The sequence below is a fragment of the Muntiacus reevesi genome, chromosome 3 (genome assembly GCF_963930625.1).
Source record: "Muntiacus reevesi chromosome 3, mMunRee1.1, whole genome shotgun sequence".
NCBI classification, from domain to species: domain Eukaryota; kingdom Metazoa; phylum Chordata; class Mammalia; order Artiodactyla; family Cervidae; genus Muntiacus; species Muntiacus reevesi.
In genome coordinates, this window is record NC_089251.1 from 105,350,867 (window position 1) to 105,375,017 (window position 24,151).

At 51.8% G+C, this 24,151-nt stretch overlaps 2 protein-coding genes across 2 annotated transcripts; both read right to left on the reverse strand.

Annotated features, from left to right (window-relative positions):
* Nucleotides 1-738: 738 nt before the first annotated feature.
* LOC136163065 (phospholipase A2, membrane associated-like) lies at nucleotides 739-3,723 on the reverse strand. The gene is made up of 4 exons (XM_065927494.1): nucleotides 3,684-3,723; nucleotides 3,355-3,499; nucleotides 2,993-3,099; nucleotides 739-881 (listed from the first exon to the last, which is right to left on the reverse strand). The coding sequence occupies exons 1-4, from the start codon at nucleotides 3,721-3,723 to the stop codon at nucleotides 739-741; spliced, it is 435 nt and encodes a 144-aa protein (XP_065783566.1).
* Nucleotides 3,724-21,245: 17,522 nt separating this feature from the next.
* On the reverse strand, nucleotides 21,246-23,508 carry LOC136163066 (phospholipase A2, membrane associated-like). Its single transcript, XM_065927496.1, has 4 exons — nucleotides 23,469-23,508; nucleotides 22,912-23,056; nucleotides 22,573-22,679; nucleotides 21,246-21,388 (listed from the first exon to the last, which is right to left on the reverse strand). The coding sequence occupies exons 1-4, from the start codon at nucleotides 23,506-23,508 to the stop codon at nucleotides 21,246-21,248; spliced, it is 435 nt and encodes a 144-aa protein (XP_065783568.1).
* Nucleotides 23,509-24,151: the final 643 nt, after the last annotated feature.

Below are 24,151 nucleotides of genomic sequence, written 5' to 3' on the forward strand. Positions count from 1 at the left end.
GACTATAGATCCCCGAAACATCAGGAAGAACACTTCCGTTTTTCCCCAATAGGCCAGCAGGAGTTGCCCTTACCCAGTGTAGGAGAGGTGGGAGGCTGGGTTTTGCTTGTAATAATAAGGACAGACATGTCAGACCCAGTGCTTTATCTGTTATCCCTTTTACTTCTCCAACAAGCCTGTGCATATTTAATACCAGAGTGATCTCTACTTAGATGAGGGAAGTGGTGGTGGTGGGGATTGGACTCAGCCAGTCTGACACTGAAGTTTGTATTTTCAAGTCCTTACACTTGTACTATTGTACAAGTACTGGTTTGTTCTCACACTAGAAGGGCCTGGGGGTAGTGTGTGAATGCCTACACCCAGGTGTGCATGAGTACATACACACACACACACACACATATGCATATAGTTTGCCAAGTGAATTGCTTTATTCAGAAGAGCCAACCAGGGGTGTAGCTGCTGCAGTTAAATATGACTTTGGACTTGAAGAAGAGTGGAAAATGAGGAAAAATCTTGCTGTCCAAAAAAGCAGAGGAAAGGGGCCAGTATACACACCCAGACTTTGAACTTCTCATTCTGGATGGAAGGTTTCTGTCTGGGGAGAGAAGGACTCCTGGCTGGGCTCTAGGGTGGGAGAGGGGTTTTCCTTCATTTGCCAAGGAACATGGCTAGGGTAGGGAGTCGGGTGCTAGGAAAGGAAACAGCATTTGGTGGAAAGGCTTCCAGGATGAGGGGCCCTCAGCACTGGGGGGTCGTCCCTTGGCACCGAAACCTGTTGTAGAAGCGGAACTTTTTATCATAGGTCTTCAGGTTTGCTGCAAAGCAACTGGCAGCTATTTTATCACATTGACACAGTTGACTCTTGCAATCACCCGTATCCTCTGAAATCACAATAAAGAAACATAGAATGGATGTTCGTTAATATTCCATGAATTTTTATGGAAGTTCCTGGGGGACAAGACAGGCCCTGTTTTCCCAGTTTCTAGTCTGGGACAAGCCCCGATGCCCAGGTATTGCTGGCTGATGGGGAGACAGAACTCCTGCCCTCGGGAAGCCCACACCCCGTCTCATGGGGACACCAGCAGCCATGCACTGGGATTCTGTGAATCTGTCTGTCTGTCTCTCTCTTCTCCCCAGCAGACGTGTTCGGGTCCACAGCCCCTGGCCCCTGGGGTCTGGGAATGGGTCTTGATAGGTGTGAGCCAGCCGTGGTCACCCCTGTTTCCTTTGTAATGATTAGTGTCTGGGAGCATGTGCTCTTGCCCTGACCAATGAGCCACAAGGGAAAGCCTGCTGGGGGCTTCCAGGAAGGATGAATTTCCTCTCTCAGAAAGAGAGAGGCACAAAAGGAAAACCTCTTCCGTAGGGTGAAGCCACAACTCCTGGAGCCCTAGACTGTGCCTTGGAATCACATCGCCAATGTGGCAGAGCAGACGGTTGGGCAAAGACTGGATCCCTGGCAACACAGCTGAGGAGCTGCCCCCGCCCTGGCACTGCCCTCTCCCAGACTCTGTCACAGGAGGGTCAGACTTCTCCCTCTCTGAGCCTCTGTTAGCTGGGCATCTTGCTGCTTGTCACCCAGAGCCTGCTAAAGCCACAGAGCCTTGTGGAAGGCCATGATGGGAAGACATGCTTTCTGATCTTGGAGACCTCAGGCTGTTGAGGAATAGTCCGTGGTTTCTCAAAATCTCACTCATGGGTCAGTAGGTCTGGGGCCCTAGGCAATCGCTTCCAGCCACCACCCATCCCTCTCCTGCCCTCCATGGCCAAACTCGCTCCAGAACATTGTCTACACTCGCAGTCTCTCTTCACTTCCCCCCACCTCCCAACCCGCTCTAATCTGGCCTTGCCCTCACAGATCCATGGGAACAGCTCCCACTGAGGCCCTCAGTGATCTTTCTGCCTCTAAACCCCAGGAGCCCGGTCAGCCCTTCTCCTGGAGGACCCGTCTATTAAAGCGGCTGCTGCTAATCCTCTCCTCCTGGCCAGCTCCTCAGCCTTCTTGTCTCCTCCCTTCCTTCTCTGACTATCCCTCATCAGGCTCCTTTCTCGGCCTTTAAACATCAAATGGGTGGGTACCTCAATTCTCTCTGCGGCTGCCTCCTGACTCTGTGTCCAGACCGTCCCTTGAGCTGTGAGTTTTTTCACAAGCAGCCTGCTGCCCATCTCCCTGGATGTTCTGGAAGCTTCCAAGCTCAACATACTCCCAGTGGAACCCCTCCTGCTCTCTCCTACCAGGCCCTTCTCCGTTATACCACCAAAGCAGCAGTACAGCCAAGCAGCAACTCCCAGTAACCCTACCCAGCCAACCACCACGCTCCCCCTGATTCTGTCTCAAGGATATGTTGACAGGACTTTCCATCCTGACCGCCGTTGCTATAGGTCAAACTCTCCCGTCTCCTTTCTGCAAGATGGCAATATCCTTTTCCTGGCTCCCCCTTCTCTCTGTCTCCATCCACACTTGGCCAGAGCCTCTGAAGTGCAATTCTGGGTTTTAACTCCTTTCCTTAAGGACTGTCTACCACTTCAGGACAAAAATCTAAAGACAACACGGCCTTGGGAACTTGACCTAGCCCCTTCCCGTCTCTCCAGCATCTTCCCTCATCACTCTGTCTCATCCTCACGTTTCCCTTCTGCAGCCCAGAATGGGTGCAGTTCCTTCTGGCCCGTTGGACTCTGCTGTGTCCTCTTTGTGGGATGCTCCCAACTCTCCTTTCCCCCGACTCCTCTCAGCCTCGAAGACTCAGTTGAGAATTCACCCCTTTCAGGGAGCTTCCTTGAGCCGCGGGCTGTATTCAGAGCCCCGCCAGCTTTCCTACTTCCTGTCGGAGTCTACCGTGTTGTACGTCGATTTTCTTTACTTCCCAGTCCACTGTGAGATTCTTGAGGCAGGGACACTGTCCCTTTGTATCCACTTTTTTTGCTCAGCGGAGTGCCCAGAGAGAGACAATGAACCAAGGAGGCTGAGAGGAGTTGTCACACTCGTTCTTACCGCAAATGATTTGGTCCTCTTGGTAAGTAACGTTGTATTTCAGGAACTTGTTGGGACAGCCGCGGCTCTTCAGGTTTCTGTAGCAACAGTCATGGGCTCTGCAGCACCTGTGATAAGACCATGCTCTTGGGGCTGCCTCCCCAGGCTCCAGGGAGCCCAGGGCCCTGTGCTCTCAGGCCTGTGCTCTGGACAGAGACCCCTGGACATTGGTACAGTCTGGAGCAGAATGTCCAACAGTCTGGTTGCTTTTTCATCCAGGACTTCCTGGGGTTCTGTGCAAATGGGGTAACAGGAGCTTTCCAGCTCCCAGCAGCCCTGGGGCGCAGGTGGGCAGAGGGCGGGGGGGCTGGGGGTGTTCTCACCAATCTGTTGCATCCTTGGGGGTTCCTCTGCCACCCACACCACAGTGGCAGCCATAGAGGCTATAACTGGCCAGAGCTGACTTTCCTGTCGTGAACTTGATCATTTTCCGGAAATCCAGCAAACTTCCATGGACCTGCAGCAGGCCTGGAAGAAGAGCAGCTGGTGATGGGGCCTGGGACCCTACCACCTCCCTCTGCCCCTCCCTGCCTCCCCCTTGCCCCCACTTCTGAGAGAGGGCCAGATGCGCTGGGAAGGGAAGCTGGGGGATGAGGGTGCCTCCCTCCCTGGGCTGTGCCCCTCATGGCCAGAGCTCAGGTCCAGTTCTTACCGATGGCCATGATCACTGCCAGCAGCAGGAGGGTCTTCATGCTGAGGGTTCTGTGGGGGAGAAATGCAGACAGCCCAGCCTAGATCCTCTAACAGGTGGTCCAGCTTCTGCCCCGGCCCCTGCGGTCCTGTTCACATTCAGCGGTCTTGATGAAGAGAGTCTTTAAAGGAGATCACAGACACGCTCTTCCATCCCAGGGAGGTCCAGCGTGGCTGCCTCCATCGGGCACACAGGACGCGTGGAGGGGCGGGGCCCAGCTTTGTCACACGGTTCACTGGTCAAAACCACCTCTTCCCCCACGATACACTGCTGAGACCTCCATGCTCCTCACCCTCCTGAGAGTTCCTGGGAGGCTGTGACCAGGTCATCCCACCAAACCGGGAGACCCCAGAGGTCATAGGCCGTGTGTCCCCCTGTAGATGCAGCTTACTCAGCCCCGCACTGGAGTCAAGGCTTGGGAATTCTGCCCATGGGGTTGGATCCACAGTGTTTTTCTTCAGAACTAAGGCAGCACCATCTCATTCACACTTAAACACTTGTACACAGAACACACACCTACTCGTGCACATGCTCTTGTGTATGCACACACACTCTATGCTCATCTTCTAGTGCAGACATCATTTTACACAATATGTTCACGTTCCCACACAACACATCTGTGCACAGATCCCTTCTTGTCATACCAAATCAGGCACGTCAGGCTTGTGCTCCTAGGTGCCTGCGTGTGCATGCACACTCATGCACACACACACAGGACACAGCCTCTCGTCAAGGCGGGCAATCATCAGGGACTGAGTATTCATTTCTGGTTATCTACTTCTCAGAGTATCTCAAGTTGACTTCTCAAAGTGACTGCCTCGTCTATTCTGAACTCTAGTTAAACATCTGGGCCCTCTGGGAGCTTGGGGTTTGGTGGGATAGGGGATGGGGTGGGGATATCGCCAGTTACTGGACTAAGAGTTTGGCGTGCCTCGGCGCCTAGGCAACCCTTTTTCTTCTTATCAGCTGGCAGGACAGAGCTGAGGATAGAAAAAAACTTATGTGCCATTAGCCAATGCCAAAATTTTAGAATATTTTGGCATCTTTCCAATGGGTCTCACTTCTGAGTGAATAAATTCCCATAATAGAGTCTGGGTGTGACCTTCCTGAACCTACTTCCAGGAGAGGGCAATGGCCATCTGCTGTTGATCAAGGTTTTTTATTTTTTTTTTAAATATGCTATTTGGGAATAAGAAACGGCATTTACTGGTATTCATTCATCCCATAAACCTGCCATTCACAGGAAGTACGTTCTAAGCCTCAGCCAAGTCCCAAGAATCATGGAAGCCTCTCAGGAGGTGGTGAGAACTCATCCAGCGGGGTAAGGACTGCAGTGGGGCAGGTGGCCGCTGCCCCTGACTCAGGACAGCGTTTCCACCTTCTCTTCTTGCTCCTCTTTCTTCTCCTCTCCTCCTCGCCTCCATCTGGGAAAAGCCAGAGACTGCTGCCTCCTCATTCCCAGTGCTCACCTGTTTGGAGACGGGGCTGGCTGCTCTCTCTTCCTCAGCCTCAGAGAGACTAGCTTTCATTTCGAAAACTGATGCCCTTTCCCTGCCCTCTAACACTGCTAAGAATTTAGCTCTCATGACCTTCAGTTCACACTCCCCAGCACACATCCCCCCAAAGCCAGTGTGCCAAAGCTATGGGGCCCATCCCCATTCTGCCTGCTCCCCCACATTATCCAGGTCCCCCTCCAGGTTAGACCCAGGAGACTGAATCTGGCCAGAACACACGTGGGCATCAATGCTGATGCCCACTGCCAGGCTGCAATGAGGTGAAAACCATATGTGAAGCCTCCGTCTTTCTCCACCCCTCCTGGTGGAGCCAGAAGATGGAGGCAGCTTGGATCCCTCAGTCCTTGGAGGAAGCCTGTTGGAGAAAGTTCTGCAGACCCTCAGTGGTCTTTGCCTGGGCGAGAAATACAAGTTGGCTGTGTTAAACCACTGACTACCGAGGTCAGTGACTAGCAAAACTGTTGCATGGCGATCCTAACCCCTCAGAAACCAGTGTGGGGGCTGGACCAGACAGTAGGGTTGTTACTCCTGCAAGATGCCCTTCAGCAGTAATCAGCAGAAAGTTTTGAAAGAATAAAGGTCTATTACTTACAGGACCTGGAAGTGACACGTCGCACCTGGGACCCCACAGCAGGTCAGAAGGCTGGAGACCACTGCTCTGGGGTTCTGCTTTTATTGGGGTTGAAGGCGGGGCCTAGGGTTTTGTGTGGTCACCCTTTATTGGTGAATCTAAGCCATGTGAGCATCAGTGTAAAGCATGGAAACAGGAACAACAGGTGGCCCAAAAGAATCAAATTAACCAAAATGTCCAATACAAAGGAGCCTTAGAGAGGGGAGGCATATGGCTCTGGCAAGGTGGCTATAGGCATGCGGCTGGCAAGGTGTTTATTTTAGATAGCCATCACTGAAGTGGATGTCTGGCAATCAGAGGACATCAGGCACTTATCAGAGCTTGTCAGGCACTAATTGAAGGTTATCAGGAATTTACTTTACAAAAACCCAAACAACGCCCCCAAACAACTGTTAGGATGTTACGGAACCCAGGTCCCGGCTGCTCACCGCTCAGAAGCCAACAAAGAGGCCAGTTGGTAGAAAGGAAAGCTTGCTTTATTTTGGACGCTGACAATCCGGTGGTGGGTGGTGCAGAGGGCGGATGTCTGTCCAAATGCCTGCTCTCCCCGCTAGACAATCTGCTGGCAGGAGCTTTCATAGACAGAGGAACCCAGTGGCGGTGGCTAGTCACTAAGTCATGCCTGACGCTTGTGACCCCAGAGACTGAACCTGCCCGGCTCCTCTGTCCAAAGGGATTCCCCAGGCAAGAATATTGAAGTGGGTTGCCTTTCCTTTCTCCAGAGGATCTTCCTGACCCAGAGATTGAACCTGGGTCTGCTGCATTGCAGGCATGTTTCTTTACCGACCGAGCCAGCAGTGAAGCCCGTAGGCAGAGGGAAGGGGCTATACAGAAACAGTACAGTCAGCTCGGACGGTCATCTGGAAATGGGTCATTAGTGGTCTAGCCAGTAGATCTCAATTCTTTTAGGTACAAGAATCTTTAGCTCCAGGCTTGGTTGGTTTCCATTTCCGTGAGGACAGTTCTTAGAATTGTGGCGGCTGATATCACAGCTAGAGGCTGGTCGTCCTGTAGGTGACTTCTTCCACCTGGCGGGGGGTTCAGTATCCGTACATGAACTCACAGGAGATGGCTCAGAATATCATCTACAGCCTTGAGGAGGAACTGAAAGTCCTTGGCTATGCTTACTGGTTACATTATTCTTATTTGGTCTCCTTTGACAGTTTTCCTTTGTTTCCTCATGTGCTCACTTTTCTGATTAAACTTATTCTCTGGCTAAGAGTTTCCCACAGACAAAAGGCAGGCAGAGGATGCAGTGGGACGAAGACCGGAGGGTCCTGCTCGGGTTCAAGGCTTTACACTACAGTAACCTAGCTATGCAGACTCATGGCCGTCCCAGGAAGCATTCATCTTGAAGATACAGTTTCCTTGAAGAGCTAGACCTGTATTAAGGGTCGACTTGTGTTCCCACCAAATTCCTGCATTGGAGTCCTGACCTCCAGTAAGACCTCAGGGTGTAACTCTATTTGGAGAGAGGGTCTTTGTGGAGGTGATGAGTTAGGATAAGCTTAGGGCATGGCGACCCACTCCCATATCCTTGCCTGGAGAATCCCATGGAAAGAGGAGCCTGGTGAGCTACAGTCCATGGGATCACAAAGAGTCGGACACGACTGAGTGACTAATACCATTAGGGTAAGCCTAACGCAGATGATTTAGAAGGAGGGGAGGTTTGGACACAGACAGACACACATCTTTACTGGGAGGATTCCACGTGAAGGCGAAGGCAGAGGTCGAGGTGGGGATGCTTCTATACCCCAAGCAATCCTGAAGATGGCCAGGTCACCACCAGAGCCTGGGGAGAGGAAGGAACAGACCCTCCCGCACAGACCGCAGAAGGAGCCACCCTCACGGGCACCTTGGTCTTAGACTTCTGGCTCCGGAACTGAGAGACCAGATATTCCTACTGTTAAAGCTCCTCAGCTGGCAGTGTGTGGTGCTAAGTTGCTTCAGTCGGGTCCAACTCTGTGGGACCCCATGGGACCTCACCAGGCTCCTCTGTCCTTGGGATTCTCCAGGCAAGAATACTGGCGTGGGTTGCCATTCCCTCCTCCAGGGGATCTTCCTGAGCCAGGAGTTGAACCCACGTCTCTTATGTCTCCTGCACTGGCAGGCGGGTTCTTTGCCACTGGTGCCAGTTTGTGGTACCTGGTACGCTACCCTAGCAAATAATAAAACCTCTAGGGATCTCTGCAGGTCTGTGAAATCTGGGATGTTGGACAAAGAATGCCCCCTGCCATCTCAGTAAAATAGGATGTGTGCCCATCAAGGCATCAGCCACTACTGACAGTTCACGCTGAGGGGAATCAGGCTGGGAACAGGATACTGGCCCTAGGAAGTAAGGTGCATATCACAGGAGCGACATCTTCAAACCCAGACTCGTGCCTCTTCCCATGTATAGAAAAGCACTAAATTCGTTAACTTGAGATGTCTGGTATATCTTTAGTTGGCAGAATCTTCTGAAGATTGACTACCAAGTTTTCTTTGCTGTTGTTTATTTATTTCTGTAAAGCCTCCTATATATCCTGGCTCCTCCCTCACCCCTGAGTACAGTCCTCAGAGGTAATGAGAGACTGTTTCTGGGCTGAAGCCCTCAGTAAGGCTCCAAATAAAACAATCTCAATGTTTAGCTTCTACATTTTTTTTTCCATCAACAGGTTTTTGCTTTAACGGACATTAGTTTTAGACCTACATGAAGTTCAGAGGTGATGGGCTAGACCTTGGCCTTTAGATAAGCGCCTCAGCTTCAGAATACTGTTGCTTCTATGGCAAGCAGACTGTCCCACGCCTTACATCCTGATGGCCCCCGGTATCATGACCAGGTCCCGGCCCTCAAGGACTCTGGTGACGTCACACACGCCTCTCCTTTTCCCCATCTTTTCAGGGTTTTCTCCTGAGAATTCAAAGTCCATGGTTTGGCATCTTATTCAGCCACCTTCATCCAAGAGCTAATTTAAGCACTTGGAGTACATTAGCGGAAAAACAAAAATACTCTCATGGGGCTTACTTTTTAGTGTAGAGAGGCAGGCAGTGAAACAAAAGCCGTAATAAGTGAATGATAGACAGTTGATCCTTGAGAGACACAGGGGTTAGGGTCGCTGGACTTCTGCAGTCAGAAATCTGTGCATAGCTTTACAGTGGGCTCTTGGTATCCACAATTCCCCATGTAAATGAATTCAGCAAATCATGGATTATGCATTACTGTAGAGCCTGTTCATTGAAAAAAGTCTAGTATAAATAGACCTGCACAATTCAAATCCTTTTGTTCAAGAATCACCTGTGACTTCGAGAATGCGCTTATAGTTGCTGGGAGGAAGGGTGGAGGAAGGGATAGTTGGGGAGTTTGGGATGGACACGTACACACTGCTATATTTAAAATGGATAACCAATGAGGACCTACTGTATACACATGGAACTCAGCTTAAAGTTATGAGGCTGTGTGGGAAGGGATTTGGGGGAGAATGGGTGCATGTGTATGTGTGGCTGAGACCTTTCGCTCGCTGCTCACCTGAAACCGTCACAGTATTGTTTGTTAATCGGCTGCACCCCACAGGAAATGAAAGGTTAAAAAAAGTAGAGTCACCGTGGAATGTTATGTGAAGCAAGAGGGAGCGGGGCAGCAGGGACGGAGAGGTGCCGCGAGGGACGATGTCCCGGGAGGGGCCCGGGGACGATGGCTGCTGCTTTACGGAGGACAGATGTGCTCATGGGTGACAGTCACCGCGCAGAAAGGACTCTTCAATTCTTAATAATTCGAAGAGTCAAGAGTTGATGGTTGTTTCCAATATCAGGATTAGGCTGAACTCTTTCTGTACTCTGTTTCCTAATCTTCCCTTTGTGAGGAAAAAATATTCATTACTCTTCTTTAAAAAACAAAAACAAAATCAACAAACCTTCTTATTGGGGTATACATTTACAAGAAAGTTATGTCAGACACAAATGAACAGAAGCCTCACTGAAATGCAGTCAGGGGACCAGAAGGGGGAGCTCTCACATCCTGTAAAGACAGAAGAGCCCGGTGGAAAGAAGGAAAGACTCCCTTCTCAGAAAAGACTGAGCCAAGGAAAAGACACGGACTCTTTGTTTCCTAGAGCCCTTCCCCACTGTACACAGCCAGCGGCTCTGATGCCAATTATTAAAGAATTCTGGTCCAGGTGGGAATATCTCAGGGGAACCCAGAATAACAAGAGGGGAATTAACATCCCATTGAGGGTAGGACCAGCTACGTAATCTGTGGGTCCCAGCGCAGGATGAAATGCAGGATCCACGTCATTAACCACATTGAGATGCTGGGACAGGCCAGCAAAGTAGGCGCAGCGCCCACTGGGACTCTGCCTGGGTCACAAGCCCAGGAAGCCGCCCGGGGTGAGGGGAGAAGTGCCCTGAGGGTCCCCGTGGCGGTCTGAGTTCCCAGTACCCTGACCCCCCTTCAGCAGGCTGGCAACGTGGGAGGACACGCCTTACAGAGACGGGACTATGCCTCCCCCGGATCCAGAGCAGCTTGCTGTTTGCCCCCAGCTGGCCAGCAGGAGCTGCTCTTGCCCAGGGAAGGAGGGTGGAAGGCTGGGTTTTACTCGCAGTGAGAAGCGCAGATGCAGACAGGCCAGGCCCAGCGCTTCACACTCAGGACCCCTTTTCCATCTTTAACAGCCTGTGCGCTTGGTACCAAAGTGTGGTCTCCTTGGACGAGGGCACTGGGCTCATGGGAGTGGTGGTGGGACCTGACTCAGTCGTTCTGACTCTAAAGCTGCTATCTTTAACCCTTTGCACTGGATTTTCTTGTACTAATTTGTTCTTGCACTAGAAGAGCCAGGGAGCACACACAGACACACTCACACAGACACACTCACACACGCACACAGACACACTCACACAGACACACACACACAGACACACTCACATACACACACAATTGCAAAGTGAACCGCTTTATTCTGGAGAGTCAACCAGGAGTGTAGCTGCCACAGCAAAACCTGAGGTTGGACTTGAAGAGGAGTGAAATGGTGGAAAAACTGTCTGCTTCCCAAGGAAGCAGGGGGAAGGGGCTGGACATCCACGCCCAGACTTGAGCTTCTGCTTCTGGACAGAGGCTTCTGTCTGGGGAGAGAAGAGCTCCTGGTTTGTGTCTGGGATGGGAGAGGGGGTTTCCTGCATTTGCCAGGGAATGTGGCTAGGCTGGGGAGGGGGCGCCAAGCGAAAACTCGGCTTTAGGAGGCAAGGTGTCCAGGCTCAGGGGCTTCTCAAGCACTTGGGTGTATTCCCTCTGCACCGACAGTTGCTGTAGTGTTGGAGCTTTTTATTATGGGTCTTCTTGTTTCTTGTAAAACAAATGATAGCTATTTGATCACACTCACACACTTGATGTTTGCAGTAGTCCTGATTCTCTGAAATCACAAGAAAATATACATGGGATGCATGTGTGTGCCAAGTTCAGTTTTGTCTCTTTGTGACCGTATGGACTACAGCCCACCAGGCTCCTCTGTCCATGGAATTCTCCAGGCAAGAGTACTGGAGTGTGTAGCCATTCCCTTCTCCAGGGGATCTCCCCACCCAGGGATGGAACCCAAGTGTCTTATTTCTCCTGCATGGGCAAGTCGGTTCTTTACCACTAGCACCATCCAGGAAGAACAAACACTGGATAGTTGGTTAATATTCTCGGGTTTCTCATGGGAAATCTGAGGGAATAGACACAGCCCATGTTCTCCCAGAATTTCTAGTCTGGGACAAGCACCAATGTCCAGATAATTCTGATTGATGGGAAACAGAATTCCTACCCTCAGAAGTCCATACCCAGTCTGATGGGGATTCGAGCCATGAACTGGGAGTCTGTGAAAAGCCTCGCTATTAGCCTTGTCTTTTTCTCTGCCCTAGCAGATGTGTTCAGGTGCAAAGCCCCTGTTCCCTGGAGTCGGGGAATGGTTCTTGATGGGTGTAAGCCAATCACGGTCATCCCTGATTCCTTTGCAGTGATTAGTGTAGGGGAAGCACGTGACCTTGCCCTGAGCAGTGAGCCACATGGGAAAGTCTGTTGGGGCCTCCGGGAAGGATGAATTTCCTCTCCAAAAAGAGCCATGTGCGAAGGGAAAGCCTCTTCCATACGGTGAAGCCATAACTCTTGGAGCTCTAAGTGTGTCTTGAAATCGCACTGCCAACGTGGCAGAGCAGAAGCTGGGAAAGGACTGGATCCTCGGCAACACGGCTGAGAAGCTGCCCCACCCTGGCGCTGCCTTCGAGGATGAGATGGTTGGATGGCATCACTGACTCAATGGACATGTTTGAGTAAACTGGGGGAGTTGGTGATGGACAGGGAGGCCTGGTGTGCTGCGGTCCATGGAGTCGGACTCGACTGAGTGACTGAACTGAACTGACACAGAGCCTACTAGATACATCACTTTATGGAAAGGTCATGATGGGAAGACATAATTTCTGATCTCAGAGACCTCAGGCTGTTGAGGAAAAGTCCCTGGTTTCTCAAAATCCCACTCTTGAGTCAGCTGTCTGGGGCATTAGGCAATCCCTTCCAGCCACTACCCACCTCTCCTCCCCTTCACGGCCAAACTTGCTCCAGAAGGTTGTCTACACTTTGCAACCTCTCTTCCTCCCACCCACCTTCCAACCCACTCTAATCTGGCCTTGCCTTCACAGATTCATGAGAACAACTCCCACTAAGTCCTCAGTGGTCTTTTTGCCTCTAAATCCAAGGAGCCCGGTCAGCCCTTATCCTGGAGGACCCCTCTGTTAACCCCGGCTGCTGTTAATCCTCTCCTCCTGGCCCAACTCCTTGACCTCTTTGCTTTTCTCCTTTGTGGGCCTTTAAACATCAAATCGGTGGGTCCATCCAACTCCTGGCTCTCTGTGGCCACCTGAATCTGTGTTCAGACCTTCCCTTCATCTGTGTGTTCCTTTATCCAGCCGCCTACTGCTCATCTCCCTAGGTGTGGGAAGATCGCAAACTCAACTTGTTCCTGCCCTCTCCTCCACCCACACAGTGCTATAGCCATCCAACAGCTCCCAGCCAACTACCAAGCTCAGGTGACCCTGTTTCAGGGCCTATTTGTGGCACTCTCCACCCCTTGCATCCTGACCCACCATTGCTAAAGGTCAACAGCTTTCTGTCTCTTGTCTGCGTCTTGACGATGGCCCCCCTATCATCTGTCTCCATCCACACTCAACCAGAGTCAGTCCTCTGCAAGTTAAACCTGAATATGTCACTTCTTTTCTTGAAAACCCCCTAATTCTTTCAGACAAAATCTAAATACAATATCGTCTTGGAGACTTGACCTAGCCCCTTTCTTTCTCTCCAGCATCATCACTCACCACTCCGTCTCATCCTCACATTCCCTTTCACCAGCGCAGAACGACTATAGCTCCCTCTGGCCCCTTGGACCCCGCCGTGGCCTCTTGTAAGGATGTCCCCCACCCTCGCTCCCCCAACCCCTCACAGCCTGGAAGACTCAGCTTGGAGGTCACCATTCTTGGTGTTCAGAGTCCTTTGCCTCACTTCCTACCAGAATCTACCAGGCTGTATTTTCATTTTTGTTACTCCCCGGCCCTCCGTGAGCTCCTTGAGGCAGGGACACTGTCCCTTTGAATGACTATCTAGCCCTGGTGCCCAGCACAGAGCACGCTCAGGGAGATGGACACTGGAGGCTGGGCGGAGGCGTGGAACTCTTTCTTACCCCAGACGATTAGGCCCCAGCGGAGAGTAAAGTTCTATTTCAGGCACACGGTACCACACCTACGATTCTTCAGCTTTTTGCAGCAGCAATTATGCTCTGCGCAGCACCGGCAACGAGCTTGCGCTACTGGGGCCGCCCCCCGCCTTCCCCAATCTCCAGGGAGCGCAGGGCCCCAGGTCACATCCCACTGACCCTGGGCAGAGACCCAGGCACATTCGAATAGTCTAGAGCAGAGTTTCTAGCAGGCTGGCTGCTTTTTGAGCGGGGACTTCCTGGGGTTCTTTGATCATGGAATACCAACACGAAACTTCGACTCCCACCCCAACCGGGGCCACAAGTGGGCAGAGACGGGAGGGCAGGGGGTGGCCTCACCGATCCGTTGCGTCCTTGGGGGATCCCCCGCCACCACCCACAGGAGCAGCTCTAGAAGCCATCAGTGGTCACAGGTTCTCCTCCTGTCATGTACTTGATCTTTTTCTGAAATCTGCCAAGTTTCCACGGACCTGCAGCAGGGCTGGAAGGGCGCTGCCTGGTGATGGGGCCTGGGACGCTGTGTCCTCCCTGTCTCTCCCCCTCCCCACAAGACAACCACCTCTCTTCCTCCCACTGAGAGAGGGCCAGATGCAGTGGGGACGGAAGCTGGGGGTGAAGGTGCCTCCCTCCATGGGCTGTTCCCCTGCTGGTGAGAGGTCGCTGTGAACTCTTACCAACAGGCATGATCAACGCCAGCAGCAGGAGGGTCTTCATGTTGGGAGAGTTACATACAGACCCTCCCAGGTGCTGCCAGCATCTGCCCCAGCCCCCACTGTCCTGCTCGCATTCAATGATCCTGATGAAGACGTCTTTAAGAGAACTCGCAGACACGCTCCTCAGCTCCAGGCGGGTCCAGCGTGACTGCCTTCCTCAGGCACACAGTACACGTGGAGGGGGCGCTTCCCAGCTTTGTTGAGTTTCACTGGTCAGGAACCCCATCCCCCCATTGAACGCTGCTGAGACCTCCATGCTCCTCACCCACCTAAGAGTTCCCGGAAGGTTGTGACCAGGTCATCCCACCAAACCGGGAGATCCCAGAGGTCGTAGACTGTGCATGTGTCCTGCAGCAGGTGTATCTTACTCCCCCCCACACACTGGAGTCAAGGCTTGCAAATTCTGCCCATGGAGATCAGGGTTTTTCTGCAGTGATCCGCAGTGTTTTTCTCCAAAACTAAAGCAGCACCCTCTCTTTCAACCTTTACATGTGTACATACTTCCCTTGTGGCTCAGCTGGTAAAGAATCCGCCTGCAGTGTGGGAGACCTGGGTTCGATCCCTGGGTTGGGAAGAGCCCCTGGAGAAGGGAAAGGCTACCCACTCCAGTATTCTGGCCTGGAGAATTCCGTGGACTGTATAGTCCGTGGGGTCACCAAGAGTCGGACACAACCAAGCAACGCACTTTCACTTTCACTTGTACATGCACAAATACACAGCTACTCACACACACATATGTACACACACACACTCTACACTCATCTACTAATGTGGACATCCTTTTACACAATATATTCACGTATGCACACATACCCTTGTGCACACATACCCTCTTGTCATACCAAATTAGGCAAGTGCAAGTTTGTGCTCATGGATGTATGCAGGTACACACACACACACATGTATACACACACACACACACACACACACACACACACACACACACTATAGACACCATTGAAGGCAGCCAGTGATCAGAGACTGGATATTCATTTCTGGCTATTTACTTTTCAGAGGATCCTGAGTTGGTGTCTCCAAGTGACCACCTTGTTTATTCTGAACTCCAGTTAAATAGCTGATCCCTCTGGGAGCTTGGAGATTGGTGGGGTGGGAGTGGGGTGGGGACACCCCCTTAGTTGGTGGACTTGTAGTTTGGAATGCCACTCCCCCTAGGCAATCCTCCTTTTTTCCCTTCTCATCAGCAGTACAGAACTGAGGTTTTTCCATCCTATGTTCCATTAGCTGATGCCAAATTGTAGGTTATTTTGTCATCTTTCCTGTGGGTCTCTCTCTGAGTCAATAAATTCCCATAACCAGGTCTGGGTGTGACTCTCCTGAACCCACTTCCAGGAGAGGGCAAGGGCCATCAGCCGCTGACCAAGGCTTTTTCCTTTCTGCTGCTAAAGACACCACTTGGGAATAAGAATCAGGGCAGTTGGGGTTATTCATTCATTCCATAAACCAGTCATTCAAGAAGTACATACTAAGCCTCCACAAAAATGCCAGGGCCCCCATGAACCTCTCAGGAGGTGATGAGAACTTGTCCCTCCCCCAGGAACCCCGGGGACCCCGGAAGGGAAAGGACTGCAGTGGGGCAGATGACACCTACTCGCCTGACTTGGAACAGCATCTGCACCTACTCTTCTGGCTCCTCTTTCCTCTCTTCCTCCTCCTCCCCTTCTAGAAAAAGCAAGAGACTGTCCAGGGGTCCCGGTACGCTCACCCCAGGCATGTACTGCCGCCCACCCATCCCCAGGCCTCACCTGTCTGGAGATGGAGCTGACTGATGCTCCTGGGATCCGTTGCTCTTTCTTCTTCAGCCTCAGACAGACAGTGATTCTGTTTCCAAAATTGATGCCTTTTTCAAGCCCTTCACCACTGCTAAGACTTTAGCTTGCGTGACCTTCAGTTAATAGTCCCCAACACCCACCCTCCAAAAGCCAGAGACCAGAGGCTACGGTGCCCATCCCCGTAATGCCTGCTCCCCACCTTCTCCAGGCCCCCCTCCAGGTTAAGCTCAGGAGGTTGAATCTTGCCAGCAAAACGTGTGCGTCAGTGCTGAGGGTCACCGCCAGGCTGAAGTGAGGTAAAGACCACGTCCTGGGCCCCAGTTCCTGTGCCCCGAATGGTGGAATCAGAAGATGGAGGCAGCTTGGGTCCCTGAGTCATCGCACGGAGGACCCTTGACTGGGAGAATCCTCAGACATTAGTGGTCTTTGCATGAGTGAGAAATACACTTTGGTTTCTTAAACTACTGATCATTGAGATCAGTGAGCAGCAAGCACGGTGGTCTCAGACTATCAATAACTATGACTGTGCTGGATTAGACCTCATGGTTGTTACGATTGCATGACACCCTTTCATGATAATTATCAGAAATCCTTGAATAAAGCTTTATTTTTTATAGGACCTGGAAGTTACACAGCGCAGCTGGAGCCCCGCAGCGAGTTCGAGGGTAGAGAGAGCCTGCGATCTTGGGTCTGGGGTTCTGCTTTTATTTGGGTTGAGGGTGGGGGCCTAGGCTTTTGTTGGTTCACTCTTAATTGGTGGATTTAAAATACGTGAACAGTAATGTAAAGCACAGGAGGAGAGAAAAAAAGCAAAGCAAAACAAAATAGGTGGCCCAAATAGTCAAATTAACCAAAATCTAGAAAATAAAGGTGTGGTTGGCAAGATGTTGATTCTAGATAGCTATCTTTGACATGGATGCCTAGCAACCAGAGGTTATCAGGCACCAATCCAAGGTTATCAGGAAAATATCTTACAAAAAACCAACACACCTGTCAGGCTTTACACTACAGTAACCTATCTATTAGCAGCCATCTCAGGCCGCTTTCATCTTGAATATAGTTTCCTTGAAGAGCTAGACCTGCATTAAGGGCTGACTCGTGTTGCCGTCAAATTCCTACATTGAATCCTGACCTCCAGTAAGACCTCAGGATGTGACTATTTGAAAAAGAGGGTCTTTGTGGCGGTGATGAGTTAGGATAAGGCTATTAGGGTGGACCTAAGGCAGGGTGACTGGTGTCTTTAGAAGGAGGGAAAGTTTGGACAGAGAGACACACAGACGTCTTCACTGGGAGAATTCCACGTGAAGGTAAAGGCAGAGAACGAGGTGGGGATGCTTCTGTACACCAAGGAACCCTAAAGATGGCCAGGTCACCACCAGAGCCTGGGGAGATGAGGGAACAGACCCTCCCCCACAGACCTCAGAAGGAACCAACCTCACTGGCACCCTGGTCTTAGACTTCTGGGCTCCGGAACTGAGAGACCAGAAATTTCTGTTGTTTAAGCTACTCAGGTCATGGTACCTGGTACAAAGTTCTAGCAAATGACACCGCCTCGGAAGATCCCTGTGGGTCTTGGCAATAAGGGATTTGTGGACAAAGAATGCCCCCTGCCATCTCAGTAAGCAAACATGTTGTGGCCATTAAGCCAACAGCCGCCCTTGACAGCGCCCCCCGAGGGGACTCAGAACGGAGGGAAACAGGGTGCCAGCCCCAGGTGGGTGGGTGCGTATCACAGGAATGACCGCATCCACTCCAGACCCTGGCATCTTTTAATGCATAGAAAGGCACCAAATTCATTACGTTGGGATATCTGGTTTTCCTTTAGCTGGCAGGTATCTTTTGGTGTTTAACTACCTGGGCTTTTTTGTTTGCCTATTTTTGTAAAAACTCCAACCTATCCCGGCTCCTCTCTTACCCCTGAGGACAGTCCTCAGACCTAGCCAACAGTATGTATCTGGGCTGAAGTCCTCCATAAAGCCCCCAGTAAAGCATAATTCTCAATGTTTAGGTTCTGTATTTTTTTCCATCAACAGATTTCTGCTCTCACATCCGTTTGCCTTAGGCGGAGATGCAAGTACAGAGGTGATGCGCTAGACTTTGGCCTTCTGTTGAGCACCTCAGCTTTGGAATACTGTTGTTTCTATGGCAGGCAACATGCCCCACCCCGTATATCCTGGTGGACCCTGGTATCATGTCCAGGCTCCAGCACTCAAGGACTCTGGTGATGTCACACACTGTCTTGCCTTTTCTCATCTTCCCAGGATTTTTCCCACCAATTCAAAATCAGTGGTCTGGCTTCTTGACAGCCACCTTCACCAAGCACTAATTTAAGCACTTGGAGTACATTAATAAAAAAACAAAAGTACTCTCATGGGGCCTACATTTTAGTGGAGAGAGACAGGTTATAAAACAAAAGATACAACAGGTGAATGATACACAGGTGATCTTTGAACGGCATGAGGGTTAGGAGCACTGACCCTCTGCACAGTCAGATACCTGCCTGTAACTTCACAGTGGGCCTCAGTATCTGTGACGCCCCGTGTACACGGCTCCAGCCAGCCTCAGACTATGTGGTACTCTTCTTGTCACTCACTCAGTTGTGTCTGACTCTTTGAGACCCCAGGACTGCAGCACGCCAGGCTTCCCTGTCCTTCACCATCTCCTGGAGTTTGCTCAAACTCATGTTCATTGAGTTGGTGATGCCATCCAGTCATCTCGTTCTCTGTTATTCCCTTCTCATCCTGCCTTCAGTCTTTCCCAACATTAGGATCTTTTCTAATGAATCAGTTCTTCGCATCAGGTGGCCCAAAGTATTGGAGCTTCCGCTTCAGCATCAGTCCTTCCAATGAATGTCCAGGACTGATCTCCTTTAGGATGGACTGGTTGGATCTCCTTGCAGTCCAAGGGACTCTCAAGAGTCTTCTCCAACACCACTGTTCAAAAGCATCCATTCTTTGGCGCTCAGTCTTCTTTATGTCCCAACTCTCACATCCATACATGACTACTGGAAAAACCATAACTTTGACTAGATGGACCTTTGTCAGGGAAGTATTGTCTCTGCTTTTTAATATGCTGTCTAGGTTTGTCATAGCTTTTCTTCTAAGGAACAAGTGTCTTTTCATTTCATGGCTGCAGTCACCATCTGCAGTGATTTTGGAGCCCAGAAAATAAAGTCTGTCACTGTTTCCCCATCTATTTGCCATGAAGTGATGGGACTGGACGCCATGGTCTTAGTTTTTTGAATGTTGAGTTTTAAGTCATCTTTTTGTAGTACTGTAGTGTATATGTCTGTTTATTGAAAAAAAATCCATGTATAAATGGGCCTGAGCAATTCAAATCCTTGTTGTTCAAGAGTCACCTGTGGAGTGTTAGGTGGTGATGAAGCAAGAGGGAAGAGGCAACAGAGACGGATGAGGGGCAGCGGGAGCATCCCGGGGGAGGTCCTGTTACTTTCCATGGGATGGACGTGCTCAAACAGGATAGTCAACACTCAGAAATGTTTTCATTTATCAATAATTAGAAGAGATAGCTTCATATAAGTGATTGTTTCCAAAATCAGAATTGTGGCTGAACTTTTTCTGTACTCTTTCCTAATCTTCCTTTGTCAGGAAATATTATTTAATACTCTTTAAAAAAAAAAAAACAACTTCTAATGTGGAAATACATTTATAAGAAAGTTACGTAAGAAACGAATAAACAGAAACCTCAATGAAATACAATAAAGGTTCAGAAGGGAGAGGTCTCATGTCCTGGAAGGTTAGCAGGGCCCAGTGGGAAGAAGGCAAGAGTCCTCTTCCTTCCTGGTAAGGACTTAGCCCATGAAAACCACAGACTCTGTTTCCTAGAGCCCTTCCCCACTGTACACAGCCAGCAGCTCTGGTGGAGACTACTGAAGAATTCTGGTCCAGGTGGGACCATCTCAGAGGAGCCTTGGATGACAAGAGGGGATGTAGCATCCAGGTAAGGGATGAATCAGCTACTTTGTGGGCCCCCGTGCAGAACAAAATGCAGGATTCCACGTCATTAACAATTTTGCGATGGCTGGGACAGAGCAGTAATCTAGGTGAAGTGCCCACTGGGACTCTGCCTGGGTCACAAGCCCAGGAAGCCAGCCCTGGGTGAGGGGATAAATGCCCTGAGAGTCCCATCGGTGGCCAGCATTACACTGACCCTCCTCTGGGCCGACAACATAGAAGACTGTGTCTCACAGAAGACCTGGATTATAGATCCCCCCCAAACATCAGGAACCACACTTCTGTTTTTCCTCAACAGGCCAGCGGGAGTTTCTCTTGCCCAGGGTAGGAGAGGTGAAAGGCTGGGTTTTTCTTATAACCATAAGGACCGAGGCAGACATGTCAGAGCCGGTGGTCTATGTCCATTATCCATTTAACTTCCCCAGTAAGCCAGGGCACTTGGGACAAATTGATCTCCATTGAGATGAGGGCACTGAGGCTTAGGGAAGTGGTGGTGGGGATTCAACTCAGCCAGTCTGCCACTGAGTGAAGTGTCAGCCCCTCAGTCCTGCCCAATGTTTTGGGACCCCATGGACCCCATGGAGCCTGCCAGGCTCCTCTGTCCATGGGATTTTCCAGGCAAGGATACGGGAGTGGTTTGCCATTTCCTTCTCCAGGGGATCTTCCCCAAGCAGGCATCGAACTCGGGCCTTCTGCATGGCAGGCAGATTCTTTACCGACTGAGCCACCAGGGAGGCCCATGTTTTTACCCCCTTGCATGCTGTTCCCTTGTAGTAGTTTTTTCTCACACTAGAAGTACCTGTGAGTTTCACACACACACACACACACACACACACAGAGAAACACACTCACATACAGTTTGCCAAATAAATTGTTTTATTCAGAAGCGCCCACCCGGAGTGTAGCTGCCACAGCTAAACATGACTTTGGACTTGAAGAAGAGTGGCAATGCCAGGAACAAAATCTCTGGCTGTCCAAGGAAGCAGGGGCAAGGAGCTTGGCATATACACCCAGATCTGCGCTTGTCTTTCTAGATAGAAGGCGTATGTTGGGGGAGAGAAGGGCTCCTGGCTGACTCTAGGCTGGAAGAGGGGGTCTCCTTCATTTGCGAGGGAACATGGCTAGGGCAGGGAATAGGGTGCCAGAGTGGGGACTCAGCCCTGGGTGGTAAGGGGTCCGGGGTCGGGGGCCTCTAGCACTGGGGGGCACGCCCCGTGCAGAAAAGGTTGCTGTAGTATTGGAGCTTTTTATTGTAGGTGTTCTGGTTTTTTGCAAAACAGATGGCCGCTTTTTTATCACATTCACAGACGATGCGTCTACACACACCTCGATCCTCTGAAACCACAAGAACATAAAAACAGGGTGGGGATTTGTTAATATTCTATGGTTCCTTCTGGGAATTCCGAGGGACGAGACACAGCCCCTGTGCTCCCAGGGCTTCTAGTCTGGGACAAGCACTGACCTTCAGATATTACTGGCTGATGAGGAGACAGAATTCTGCCCTCAGGAAGCCCACACCCAGTGTCATGAGAACACCAGCGGCTGAGCACTGGGGTTCTGTGAAAAGCCTTTCTCTTAGCCCCTGTCTCTTTCTTAGATGTGTTCAGGTGCAAAGTCCCTGGCCCCCGGAGCCGGGGAATGGTTCTTGAGAGGTCGTGGTCATCCCTGTTTCCTTTGTAGGAATTCGTGTAGGGGAAGCACGTGATCTTGCCCTGACTAATGAACCACAGGGAAGGTCTGCTGGGGGCTTCCGGGAAGGATGAATTTCCTCTCTCTGCAAAGAGGCTTGTAAAGGAAAACCTCCTTTGTAGGGTGAAGCCGCAACGCTTGGAGCTCTAAGCGTGCCCTGGAATCACATTGACAGCAGGGCGGAGCAGAAGGCTGGGAAAGGACTGGATCCTCGGCAACACAGCTGAGAAGCTGCCCCGGCTGACCACCACGGCTAGAGGGAAAGGGCTGCCCGTCTCTTGTCTGCATCATGACCACACAGCCCCTTCCATCGGTCTCCACCCAGCCTCAGCCAGAGCACGTCCTCTGAAATGCCAGTCTGGTCGTGCCACTCCTTCCCCAGGAGCGCGCTAATTCTTTAGGGCAAAGCGTAAACAGAACACACACTTTCCTCCTCTCCAGCATTCTCACTCACCGCTCTGTCTCCTCCTCACGCTTCCCTTCCGCAGCACAGAACTGCTACAGCTCCCTCTGGCCCCCGGGCCTGCCGGGTCCTCCTGTGGGGACGCCCCAACCCGCTTCCCCTTGACTCCTCTCCGCCTCGAGGATGCAGCTTGCAGGTCACCGCTCTGAGGAGCCTCCCTTGGCCCCCAGGCTGTGTTCAGAGCCCCGCCTTCTCCTTACTGCATATCGGAGTCTACCGTGTTGTTTTCCCTTTTCCTCACTTCCCGCTCACCCGTGAGCCCCCTGAGGCAGAGCCCTGTCCCCTGTATCTGGCCCTGGTGCCCAGCGCAGCGGCCCCAGGAGAAAGCGCAGAGGAGGCTGGTGCAGCGGGCAGGGCTCGTTCTCACCGCAGGTGACTTGACCGCGGCGGATGGACACGTCGTAGTTCAGGAACTTGGTGCCGCACCCGTGATGCTTGAGCTGTTTGTAGCAGCAGTCATGGGCCCAGCAGCACCTGTCACAAGGCTGAGCCGTGGGGACGGCCGCCCAGCGCTCCGGGGAGCCCGGTGCCCCGTGGTCCCCCACCCTGACCCCGAGCAGAGAGCCAGGGCCGAGCGACTAGCTCAGAGCGCAGATGCCGCCAGGACGCCTGCCTTTCCAGCTGCGCCTCGCTGCTGGTCTCGGACGTGGGCACACCCGCGTGAGCCTTTGCCCCCCGCCCCCAGCTGGGCCACACGTGGGCTCACCAGTCTGTTGCATCCTTGGGGGCCCCTCGGCCACCCAGTCCGCAGTAGCAGCCGTAGGCTCCGTAACTGAGCCCGGCTGACTTTCCCGTCGTGTGCCTGATCATTGCCGCGAAATTCCACAACGCTCCACGGACCTGCAGGGGGGCTGGAAGGAAACTGCCTGGAGATGGGGCCTGGGACCGCATGTCCGCCTCCGCCTCTCTCTGCCGCTCCCCCTCCCACAAAAGTCCTTGTCTTCCTCCCATGGGGAGGAGGACAGACACGGGGGAAGGGAGCCTTGGGAATGAAGGAGCCTCCTTCCCTGGGCTGTGGCCCTTCTGGTGAGTGACAGTGAAAGTGAAGTCGCTCAGTCGTGTCCGACCCTTTGCGGCCCCGTGGACTGAAGCCCACCAGGCTCCTCTGTCCAAGGGATTTTCCAGCCAAGAATACTGGAGTGGCTTGCCTTGCCCTCCTCCCGGGGATCTTCCCAACCCAGGGATCTATCCCGGGTCTCCGGCATTGTAAGCAGATGCTTCACCCTCTGAGTCGCCAGGGTGAGAGGTAGGATGAACGCTTACCAAAGGCCATGATCACTGCCAGCAGCAGGAGGGTCTTCATGTTGAGGGTTCTGTTGGGGGAGAAATACAGAGAGAACGGCCTAGACCCCTCTCCCGGGTGATTCTGCCTTGGGCTCTGCTTTCCTGCTAGCATTCAGCAGTTCTGACGAAGAGAGCCTTTAAAAGAACTCGCAGACACGCTCCTCAGCCACAGGCGGGGTCCAGCGTGACCGCCTTCACCAGGCACACAGGACACGTGGAGGGGTGCATCCCCGCTTTGTCGAACTTTCCACTGGTCAAGACCACCGCTCCCCAGTGTACACCAATGAGACCTCCACGCTCCTCACCCACCCGAGAGTCCCTGGAAGGTGGTGACCAGATCACCGCACAAAACTGGGCGATCCCTGAGGTCCTAGGCTGTGTCCCCCATTAGATGTTTCTGATTCACCCTCCATACTGGAGTCAAGGCTTGGGAATTCTGCCCATGGAGTCCAATCTGCTGTGTTTTTCTTGAGAACTAAAGCAGCACCCTCTCTTTGAACCCTTACACTTGTACACACACACACACCTACTCACACATCCTTCTCCAACTCACACACAAGTGAATGCATAAAACACACACTCTTGTGCTCACCTACTGCGGTGGACCTCCTTTATCACAATATATTCACGTATGCACACAACACACTTGTGCACACCATGCC